The sequence below is a fragment of the Dasypus novemcinctus genome, chromosome 21 (genome assembly GCF_030445035.2).
Source record: "Dasypus novemcinctus isolate mDasNov1 chromosome 21, mDasNov1.1.hap2, whole genome shotgun sequence".
NCBI lineage: Eukaryota > Metazoa > Chordata > Mammalia > Cingulata > Dasypodidae > Dasypus > Dasypus novemcinctus.
In genome coordinates, this window is record NC_080693.1 from 24,354,905 (window position 1) to 24,366,965 (window position 12,061).

General features: G+C 39.9%; 1 protein-coding gene across 7 annotated transcripts in view; it reads left to right on the forward strand.

The window, feature by feature from the left end:
• The window catches only part of MYH10 (myosin heavy chain 10), a 153,824-nt gene that overhangs the window by 63,262 nt on the left and 78,501 nt on the right, over positions 1–12,061 (forward strand). For all 7 annotated transcript variants that reach the window (XM_058283502.2, XM_058283501.1, XM_058283500.2 and 4 more), the window contains 4 exons: positions 6,951–7,014; positions 8,955–9,053; positions 10,534–10,677; positions 10,906–11,001. In XM_058283502.2, the coding sequence (XP_058139485.1) occupies positions 6,951–7,014; positions 8,955–9,053; positions 10,534–10,677; positions 10,906–11,001 (403 nt within the window). The remainder of the gene's footprint in view (positions 1–6,950; positions 7,015–8,954; positions 9,054–10,533; positions 10,678–10,905; positions 11,002–12,061) is intronic.

Here is a 12,061-nt window from a genome sequence, read left to right on the forward strand (position 1 = left end):
CTAGTTAATACCTAATGTAGTGGTCATATTCTTGTTTTGAGTGACATTCTGCTTGAACAGTGTGGAACTCAAATATAAAATGGGTCTTTCAGCACAGACTTTTACATGTTTAAAAGGTAGACAGCCCACTAAAAGTAAAATTCTTCACCTTTTTTCCAGTTTAGTCTTGATTTGTGTTTTAATAAAAACATTAATTCTGAAAAAGCATCTGTTATATGTGTGAGGGGAAGCTTTTAAGTCGACAGGTTTCATTCCTGCTCTGTCCCCACCGCCCGTCTTGGCTTACCTGTCACAGTGGTGACTGCCTAACATGTTAACGAGTTGACCAGGATGTCCCCCATTCAGGGAAATACTTAAATCCTGGAATATTTGGGGATATTCAGCCAAGTATTCTTTATTGGTTCTGAAATTTCTTTTTATCATGTTGTTGAAAAAGTGCTTGGGTATATTTTATAAACTATCTGACTAGGAATGTCAGTTTTAGACAGTCGGTAATTTTCAACTTTATACTGTTTCTTTTTAATTCCATTAAAGTATCTTCAAAATGAAATAAGTTTGAGAGCTTTGGCTTTTAGAACTCAGATTTATTAGTCACTAAGTATTTTAGAGACACTGGTTTATTTGGGGTACATATAGAATACACAGGGGTGGGGGGACAGGAGGAACAGCCCACATCCCTTCCTTGTCACATAGCTCCTTCTTTCTAATAGTACTCTTTGCCTGGCCTGTTTCATTTAGCCAAAAGTTCTTTCTCTGACATCACTTATAACTGTGTAGCTATGTTATAACTAACAACTATGGACCCCAGTTATGAAAAAAGTTTGGCTAGGGAACTGAAGAGGAAATGAGGTGGATTGAATGTTGATGGCCTTGCTTACCTCTCCAAGTATGTGGCCGCATGGCTGAATTACTTGGGGACATTTCTTTTTAGGTTGCCTGTTCAGAAGGCCAAATCTTTTATCTTTTTCCATTTTTGTCTAATTTGAGCCTGCTTCCTTTTAAATTTTACAATCTTCAAGAAGCTAAGGGCAAATAAATTCACTAAATATAAAATGGATAGTGTTCAATTTTAAATTTAAAATTATCAGCATAATAAAACTTTGTCTTACTGGATGAAAAAATAATTTCTTTTGTTTGATGAACTTTTGGACTTCTGATTCATCTGAGGTGGTACAGAAAAAGGAATAGGAAATAGTATAAGGAGGTGACAGCTTAAACATGATGTTGATATTTACACAATAAGTTCAGCAGGATGGTGTGAAAGCTGCAAGTTTGGATATAATGAATTTTTAGAAGTGAACACTTCCTTTAGTAAGAATTAGGTGATACCTATGATTTTGGTTAGCCTTTCTGCAGTAACGAAAGGAAACATTTGAGAAAGTATTTGCTTGCACAGTTTGATTAGCAGTGTATCCTTTGCCACTTCGGAATAATAACTTTTTTTTACCACTGTCTCTTAAAATAGCAATTTTTATTAATTCACTGAGATATTGCATTGATACTACAGCTGTTTAAAATGTAAAAAGAACTTCAACCCTGGTATAATATCAGGGCATGATTTTAGTTTTTAGGTTTTTTTTTTTTTAAATAGTTCTAACTTTGTAAGTAAGAACTGATTTTTTTTACTATTATTATTCTTTCTTAGGGGTCTTTCAGAGAACAAAAATAAAATTTACTTGTTTTTTAAATGAACCAAAAAAAAGAACAAAACTTTCTTTTGTAATTACTGTATAGGTCCATTGGGCCCTTTTACAAATCTAAGATACATTATGAGGTACTAGTGATATTTTTTCAATATCTTGAGACATTTTGCTATTTCATCATTCTAAGAATTATTTCACATTACTTACCAGTTATTCCCAACTATGCTAAAAAGGGTAAAGTTACAAAAATGATAGAATTTCCTAGAAGTCTGCTATAATAGTTAAATTGTCACAATTTGTATCATTTTAGTTTTTCTTATTGTATTGCCCAAAGTATTGCATTATCTTTCAAGAAGGTATGAAAGAAAACTAGGGACACCATCTTTGTGTTTTACTTTTAGCTCTCAGTGAACATAGTTTAAGGGTACAAGTTTTTCATTTTTTTGCCCATAATGACAGAAGAAAGCATTTCACAAATGTTAGGCAGATCAGAAGAGGTGTGCAAGGAGTATACATACTGGCACGATAGCGCGAATGATGGTGGTGAATGGATTCTGTATGCAAAATACCAAAGTGGGTCTTTGGATGATGATAGCTTAGAATTTTCTTGAATCTAGGACCAAGATACTTCTTGGAAATATGATACTAGGATTCAGTTAGTCTTTCAGAAGGAAGGACTGCTTCTCTCAGTTTCTTGCAGTGGGAATCTGGATAATGTATTTTTCTAAAAATATTTGCACTAAAGTATTTATCTGATGTGGTTTGTCAGGGGACAAATGCTACAGGATGGTGTTTACATGGCAGTTACTGGAAGGAAATAAATGATGTAGAAGTAAGAAAAATTTGGATTGATTGTTTTAATTGAAGTTTGTAAATCTTCAAGTATGGTATTCTGACAAGCAATGGCAATATTAAGTCAGACCGTATTGGAGATATATTTGAGTTCTAGAATCAGTTTTAGCAAGATGGGCGTGTTCCATTTCACATGCGGTTGTTGAGTTCAGAGGACAATGCCATTTCAGGAGTATGTATCTTCAGAAAGGAAAAATGTGGATTTGAAATTTGGATTTCCTATGCTTAAATTCTTAATACAATTTTAAATAAATTTTAATTTTCACTATCCCTTTGTCCCTAAATTATTTATAAAAGTATGTAAAGGGAGAGAGGGGGAATTTTATTGGACCCCGATGGTAAATGGTGACTGATATGTTGAGGCTTATGTACCTTGCTTACCTTTCTTTATAGTCTTCATTTGTAATGAAATGTTAATTCCACCTAAGTATTTCTTTTGCTTAAGAGCGTTATTAAAAGCGTGACAGGGTCGTTAGTCATAGGAGCTTTTCCGCTAAGCCCATCTGTGGCTGTGAAATGGGGGCTCCAGGCACCTGCCTCCTTTCTCTCTTAGACTCTCCTAGCTTGGTCCCTTTATAAGTCTGGCTCATGGAAAGCTGCTTTCGTGGCAGTGTGAGTCTTAAGATGGAAAGATGAGGTCTCCTAAGTGGTCAGCCATGTTGCTGCAGTGCGAGCTTGTGATGAGCTCTTTCAAGGGCTGCTTGTTTCTGGATCTCCTTAAACTGGGGCTCATCCTCCAACAGTACAAATTCTTCGTGTTTTTCGGCCTGTTTCTGGCTCCAGCCTGGTCTGGGCTCTCTCGAATTCATAGCAGCAGGGGACAGAGCCCTTGTGTCTTCATCCCTTTTTCCCTCTTAGCTACTCCAGCCCCCGCTCAGACCCTGTTTCCAGCAAATGCTGCCTTCCCGCACTCCCTTGAGTTGAGCCTCCCTTCTCTGCCGATTGCAGCCCCTCTCTGTCTGTCTCTGTCTCTTGGCCTGCCTGCCTTGCTCTGGCTCCCTGCTTCATCGATTTTCTCAATAGCAAACTCACTCTATGTCACTTCCTTAGTTAATTAGAACCATTACTTATGATACCTATGGCACTAGAATGTAAACTAAAAAGCAACTTTTTAATAGTACGGAATAGAAAGCAATCGTTTTTGTAAATCCAAAGGCTTCTTAATTTCACAGTGGTCTTAGAAGTTACTTAGAGCATTCCTTTCTATTTTAGAAATGATGGTGACACTGCCTCTGCAGGGTGGGGATGGTGGGGGGAGCAGAACTTGGCTCCAGCCAAGGGTGTTACAACCATCCCTGCCTCGGACCCTTCGCACGTGGCCTTTGCTTCTCCTTACCAGAAGAGAGGAAGGGTGTCTGTATTTGCTACTTTGCATGGCTGTTAGCCCAGAATGCTGTAAGTCTTGAAAATAATAGATCTAGTTACCGTTTTCCTCAGGACCCAGGAGTTAAAACCAGATTATAGAGTATCAAGGAGTATATGGTATGAGGTAAAGGTCTAGGTTTCTTTTGTTCTGTCTTGCATATTTTACAAGCAGTTTGTCAAAATTTCCCTACTAAACTTCTTTTTTAAAAAAAAAAAAAAAATTTATTTATTTATTTAATCCCCCCCCCCCCCCCCGTTGTCTGTTCTCTGTGTCTATTTGCTGCGTCTTGTTTCTTTGTCCGCTTCTGTTGTCGTCAGCGGCACGGGAAGTGTGGGCGGTGCCATTCCTGGGCAGGCTGCTCTTTCTTTTCACACTGGGCGGCTTTCCTCATGGGCGCACTCCTTGCGCGCATGGGACACCCTTGCGTGGCACGGCACTCCTTGCGCGCATCAGCGCTGCGCATGGCCAGCTCCACATGGGTCAAGGAGGCCCGGGGTTTGAACCGCGGACCTCCCATGTGGTAGACGGACTCCCTAACCATTGGGCCAAAGTCCGTTTCCCTCCCTACTAAACTTCTTTGGCACCTTCGTTGAAAATGAATTGGCCATATATGCGTGGGTCTGTATCTGGATTCTGCTCTTTTCCATTGATCTGTAGCTGTCCTTATACTAGAACCACACTGACCTGATACATTTATAGCTTTATGAAGTCTGGTAGGGTAAGTCCTCTAGCTGTGCTTCTCCTTTTTCAGAATTGTTTTGACTATTCTAGGTCCTTCACGTTTCCTGATAAATTTTAGAATCAACTTGTCAGTTTCCACAAAACAGCCCTCCAGCCCCATGTATTCATGTGATGACTAATAGTACGGTTACTCCTGCCGGTCCTTCCTAGTTGTCCTGGGATAAATGATTCTTGATCACTGCTTATGTTTCCTTGTTTTGCTGGGTGTTTAATTTGACCATTTATGTGAATGCTTATAAGTAATAAGACAACCATATTTGCTTTTATTCTGCTATTCTTTTTATTCTGTCCTTACCAGCTTAGTTATCACTGTTACAATAATGTTATAAAATGAATTAGGAAATAATCACTATTTTCAGTTTACATTGTAAGGGAATTAAATAGTCATAAGAAATTTGGAAAATTGTTTCATAAGACCAATCTAGCATTTTATTAGAGAAGTAATTCTGTCTCATTTGTTACAATTCTTGTCTGTTAAAGTTTTCTCTTTTTTTTTCTTTTATGGATTTCTCTTTTCCTTGGAAATCATTTGTATTATTCAGATTTTCTAATCTATTAATATAGGACTGGATATATAGTTCCTCTAAAGCTATTAAAATCTTTTATAGCTCAGATTATTTAGAAGAATTTTTTAAAAGTTCTGAATGATTGGGACTTTATTATTTTCCCTTTATTAATAATTTTATTATGTTATAGTCCAGGAATGTGAACTGTCCTTTTTCTACTTTACTGAAATTTATTGATGCTTTTTCTTTTTTCTCTTTTTTCCTTTTCTTTCTTTCTTTTTATCTGAGGCCATTTATAAATCCACCTTTGTAACTAATTCATGAATACTTGGCTGGGCACATCTCACTCACATCCTTTTTTTTTTTTTTTTTTTTTAATATTTATTTTTTATTATTATTATTATTATTTTTTAATTACATTAAAAAATATATATGAGGTCCCATTCAACCCCACCGCCCCCGCCCCCTACTCCCCCCACAGCAACACTCTCTCCCATCATCGTGATACATCTATTGCACCTGGTAAGTTCATCTCTGAGCATCACTGCACCCCATAGTCAATGGTCCACATAATAGCCCAGACTCTCTCACGTTCCATCCAGTGGGCCCTGGGGGGATCTACAGTGTCCCGTAATTGTCCGTGAAGCACTATCCAGGACAACTCCACGTCCCGAAAACGCCTCCACATCTCATCTCTTCCTCCCGTTCCCCACACCCAGCAGCCCCCATGGCTACCGTTCCCACACCCATTCCACATTTTCTCTGTGGACATTGGATTGGTTGTGTCCATTGCACACCTATGTCAAGTGAGGGCTTAGATTCCACATGGGTACTGGATGCACTCTTCCCGCTTCTAGTTGTAGACACTCTAGGCTCCATGTTGTGGTGGTTGACCTTCTTCAACTCCATGTTAGCTGAGTGGAGTAAGTCCAATAAGTCAAAGTGTAGGAGCTGAAGTCTGTTGAGGCTCTGGGCCTGGGTGTCATATTATCAGTCCAGAGATTCAAATCCCCTACATATATCTTAAACCCAGCACCAACTACAATTCCAATAAAGTAGCATGCAAGTCTTGTGAAAAGAGATCCCCTCTGAGTCCATTTCCATCACGCAGAAACACCAGCTCCAAAGAAGGGCCATCTGTCATGGCAGTGAACCCCTTCTGCCATGACCATAGAACCTGTGGGTCTCTTTATCCCTCAAAAGAACCAATACCTGGGGTTGTATCTACCTTATCTGTCTCTTAGACTCTGTTCAGTTGTACATAGGGGTATTCCTTCTGACAACCTCCAGACTCTTTTTTAGAGACTCACAGCCTTATAATCTCATTTCTCTTTTCCATTTCCCCCTTACATTAGGTCAAACCGCTTCCCGAAGTCATGTTATTATATGTAGATAGGTATATTCTGCTGTTCCGCATTGAATCTTTAATTCAAGGTCATTTTCTAGTTGCTTCTTCAGCTGGTATGTGGTAGTGATCCCTCGGTGCCAGGGAGGCTCATCCCCGGGTGTCGTGTCCCACGCTGGGGGGAATGCATCACATCTACACGCTGAGTTTGGCTGTGAGAGTGGCCACATTTGAGTAACATGAAGGCTGTCAGGAGGAAACCCCCAGGCACAATGCTACTCTAGGCCTTGTTCTTATTGCAGGTGCATAGGCTCAAAAGTGTAGCCATTAGTATCAAGAGCCCACTGTTGGGCCCTCCTTCCTTCCTGGTTCTTGCCGTTGCACCTGGAGGATTGCCGCTGCTCTCCCAGGGCCCACAACAGTGACCCCCCGGCCAGGTCACTCACATCCTTTGTGTCCTTATTTACTTCAGTTTTCACCTTTCCATTTATTTTCAGGGCAAGTTTATCCGGATCAACTTTGATGTTACTGGCTATATCGTTGGGGCCAACATTGAAACATGTATCCTTTTTTCATAACAGCATAATCCAAAATGAAGAATGATTCTATCTTCCTAAGTCCTCCGTGACAGGAGCTATCACTCCCGTTATCCAAATGGTAAAACTTAAGCCCAGAGATACTGTGACTTGTTCAATGATGTTTAGCTACTGAATATTAACTCCAGAGTGGTGGTTTTTGTGTGTTTAGAACCTGGCTGTAATGTAGTCCCATGGCCAGGAATTGGACAGGTCCCTGGGGATGAGAACTCCCTGGTATGTTGACCCAGGAAACATCTGTGGTGTGGCCACGTGCCCTGGAGCACGACTAGACGAACACTGTCAGGCTGAGCTGTGCTTCACTCACGCTTGTGTTAGCCTGTGTTTGACTGCCTGCTTCTGAAATTAGGAGGATAGGCAGGTCCCATGGAAAGTACAGAATTAATGTTTCCATTATTGTTGAAAAGGATAGAGCTAGAGGAGACAATGAAATGTCAAATATGTAGAATAGTCCTAAGAAATCTCATGCATATAGAATAGTCTTAAGAAATGATAGTTATAGAAAATAATTTGATTAGAGAGGTAATAAAATAGACATGGTTCTGATAGTATGCCAATTTAAAAAGGGACACCTGATAATTCCCTTATACTTGTTAGAATAATCTCCAACCATAGAAATACACTGCATATTTCTCAGAAAGGTAAAGAAACTCTGGTGTGTGGAATAGATCAAAGTTTTCCAGTTAATTCAGAACCACGTATATATATATTTTTTTAACATTCACACATATATTTATTTATTCAGCAAATATTATTGTATATGCTCCATGATAGGCGCTGTTCTAGGTTCTAGACATACAATAGAGAACAAATCCGTGCCTTCGCGGAGCTTCTGTTGGAATGGTCTTACATGTACCGGCTCCCACCGATACGCACATAGACACAGGGTGCACTTGGACAGCAGTTGGATGTCCTGGGCGGCAGGACAGAGCTCTTCCCCTCCCTGCTGGTCTAGTGTCCCTCCAACCTCTGCCTGGGTCTTGGGGCCTCACTGGTCAGCCTAAGCCAATGCTGCTTTGTGGGTCAGAACCATATTTTACGCCTCTCATGTGCCGAGACCTTGAAAACAAGAAGCACTTGAAAACGACAAGAAAATGAATCTCTCACTCCAGTTTCTTTGTATTGGCCTGTTACGGCATCGTTCATGTGAACGTGATGAAAAATACGGGCTGCGGGGAAGGTTTCCCTCAGCAGAGGCTGTCATCATCCTCAGCGCTGGGGCTGAGATTCCATGAGAGCCTGGCATGGCTGTGCACCCCGAGCCATGCACGAGCTTGAAGACACCGTGGCAGAGAACAGAGCTAGGTCTCAGGCACGTGCCCCAAGTAGACAGCCCCCCGAAGCCTGGCACAGTGGTTCTCCAGAGCAGTGAATGGAAGGCCCGCGGCTCGTCTGTCGACCGCCATCTTGAGGCGTTACGCGGGAGGCTTCAGCGTGGTGGTGAATGGAGAGCGCGTGGTGGGGGCCCAGCACACACTGGAGTCGGACCGCTTTGACGCCAGCACTACTGCTGTATTTCTTTTCTCTGGTTTCCTTACTTGTGAAAAATTGTGTATGGCTTTTGCTTTAAACTTCATTTTTACTGGCTTCTGACTGTTCCCGGTGTGGTGCTGTGTCCTCTGACTGTAGTCCACCTAGTTGGGGGTACGTGGCGCAGCCGAGCACGCTGTCATCTTCAGGACAGCGATGCTAGAAGACGAGTGAGAACCGTGCGTTGCGTGTATTCTCTTTTCCCTTATAGCGTACAATAATTTAGACTTTTCATTGCAGGATAGTGGTTATATATCAGAGAAAGAATAAGTTTTATGAATTAAATTTGTATATGTATAAATTTAAACATGTTTTATGTATAAATCTGAAAAAAGACCCTTCTAAGTAATTTAATCCTTAACCACCTTTGCTCAGACCTTTTGGAAAAGTCTCGTGCTGTTCGTCAAGCAAAAGATGAACGTACTTTTCATATCTTTTACCAGTTGTTATCTGGAGCAGGAGAGCACCTGAAGTGTAAGTTACACAGTTTTTTTTACTACTTTATATTCTTTTAAATAACTTTTTTAGTAAATTTTTTAAAGAGAGAACAGTTTTAAGAACCTCTGATTTTAAAGACACAAAAATCCCAAGGTGCTTAAATCATGAAAATAAACTTCCTTGTCACGGGATAGGCACCTTATTTTAGTAGCAGGTGTATGAGTGTTGTTTTATTGCCTTTGGCACTTTAGTTTTTTTCCTTTTAGAAAGTTTTAAAATTAGAAGATAAATGAGGCAATTTATAAAATTATTTCAAGTCTAGAAATAATAAAAGTTAGAAAAAATAAAATAAATGTACTTAATAAAATTAAGTAGAAATATTTTTATTCCTAGCATATATTATCTAGATCTCCGTAGACATGTAGAACAGTAATACTTTTTTCTTATCTGGGGCCTAAGCTTTTACTAACTGTAGGCATTGATAAAAAACCTTGTACCCAGAAATTAATTTGAGAAAGACCTGCAAGGAAAAAAAACAAATAAATACATAGAGTAATTACCAATGAAAGACTAAAAATTCAAGATTGTACAATACGTACTGCTAAGGAAAAGAAAACCTTCAAGCTTTCTGATCAGCAATAACTCTGTAGTATTAAGAAACTTAAAAAAATTATGTGGTTGTAGTGTTAAGAGAAAGAGAGAGAAAAAGAAAGACAGCACACAGTAGAAGGGGACTGTGATGTCATCAGCGTGTTAAGTGATGGTGGCGTCAGCAGAAACCCACGAGGACACGGGGCCAGTTGCAAAGAGAGCTGGAGCGCATGTAACACCTTTTCCAGGGGGGAGCAGCCCTACCTGTTTTGGTCATTCCTGAGAACAGCTGCCTGCTCTCAAGAGCGTTAATTGAAAGAGTAAGCAAAGTTCTCTCTAATTCATTGCCCCCTGAAGTACAACTATACTGTACCCATTATAATTCTCTGTTGGGACTGTAGGCTGCTCATCACTCTAAAGAGCAAATTCACCACCAACCCAGCATGGAGAAAATGGACTCGGCACTTGCTCAGTGCGTGTTTTATGCCTTCTGCCCTGTGTCTTTATCTACATCCACGGTGGTCTTCACACTGGCTCCGTAATGTTTGCTGGAAAGTACTTGCTAAGATAGCGAGTTGGAATAAGCCTTTAAAAGCATTCCTTCAAAAGGTGGCTAAGAGCCAACATTTCAATCTGAAAACAATAAAGTTCGGTTGTCCGGAAGATTGATTTCATATACCTGCTTTCCAATTTCATAGAAAAGAATTTTAGAAACCACCGCCCCAAAAGCTCCTGTTGAGTTTTGCATCATCATTTTCTTTCATTGGAACAGATAACGGAAAATTGTATGTGTGTTTCCATGAATCTTTAAAGGAAGAGAAGTAGGTGGTGCTGAGGGGCTGGGTGGTGACCGCGGCTCTAACGTGCTGTCAGTACAGTTAGCTTATGAGTGTTCGTTATTTTGTCCCCCTGTATTTTCTTCTAGCCGATTTGCTCCTCGAAGGATTCAGTAACTACAGATTCCTCTCCAACGGCTATATTCCTATTCCAGGACAGCAAGACAAAGATAACTTCCAGGAGACAATGGAAGCAATGCACATAATGGGCTTCTCTCACGAAGAAGTTCTGTGTATGTGTGGTTTCTCTAAGATTCTGGTACTCACCTACATAACATTACCAACTAGAAAATGATTGAGAAATTGATGAGAACTGCCTGTAATTTTATGAAATCCTGAGATACACCTTACCCAAAAGTTTTGCATTGCCAGTTTATATACAAGTACATTAGAATACTTCTCTGCTACATTTGGATACAATGTTTTTATTAATTTTTTTTTCTCTTTCTATCAATATAAAGCAATGCTTAAAGTAGTATCTTCAGTGCTACAGTTTGGAAATATTTCTTTTAAGAAGGAGAGGAATACTGATCAAGCTTCCATGCCAGAAAATACAGGTAAACTCATGAATACCAGTTTTATTTTTATTTAGATAATGTGCTCTTGTGTTTTCCAAGAACATGTTAGAGTGCAAGCGTACAAGCACTCCTCAAGCTTTTCCCAAGCAACTCTCAAGAGCAGAAAGGCATCCTCAACGCTCAATGAGGGCTAAGCTGCCTCTGTGAATGAGGCAAGAGGGCAGGGTGTAGAGGGATGTATCAGTGGATCCTGTGTCTTAGCACCCAGCTGGCCTGAGGACCTGGAGGGGGCGTAGGCAGCTAGAGACCAGTGGCTTATCTGCAAGGGACCTACAGCTGCTGAGTCCTACCCAATTTCTACCTTCCTAGAATATAAGCCAGAGTTGCCAAATTAGTTGATTTTTCAAAGGGAGACAAGAATCTTGATCTTAGTATGAAGTCTTCCAATTTTTTAAACATTGAAAATATTTAAATTTATACCAGGAACAAAAGTTTGTGAACCTAAAAAATGTGTTTATAGGCCTTATGAGCTGTTGGTTTCCTTCCTATGCTCTAGAGACTAAAAAAAAAAAAAAAAAAAAAAGAATGACAACAGAGAAATCTGTATAGCTTAGAATGTTTGGTTACCTGAATAAGTTACCTTGATTTGCATGAGCAATCCACCATGGTCACTGAAGGCTAACATAAATTCACATTCTCTGTCTTTGAAATAGTCCTTTTTTGGTAACCCATTTAAGCTTGTTAATTTAATTCTGTGTAACTGTTTTAAGGCACCTGTGCTTCTCATGATGCCTCCTCATCTGTTTGAGCAAGACCTTGGCATCATCCCAGAGCTTTTCATTTCCAGGATCATTCAGAGTGGTTTAATTGACATAGGGGCCTACATCCCCCATCCCTTCTGCCCTATTCCACCTACCCCTTCTAGGAAATTGCTCTCATTAGCTTCTGGTTTATCCTTCCTCAAGCTGTACTTTTCAGCTCTGCAGTAAACATGTAGCTGCCCTGGTGCCAGTTCTCCATATGATAAATAGAAGTTTTGATAAGTCTGTTAAACGTGTAGCTATGTTTCTTTATAATCATACCATAAAGCAAAGGTTGT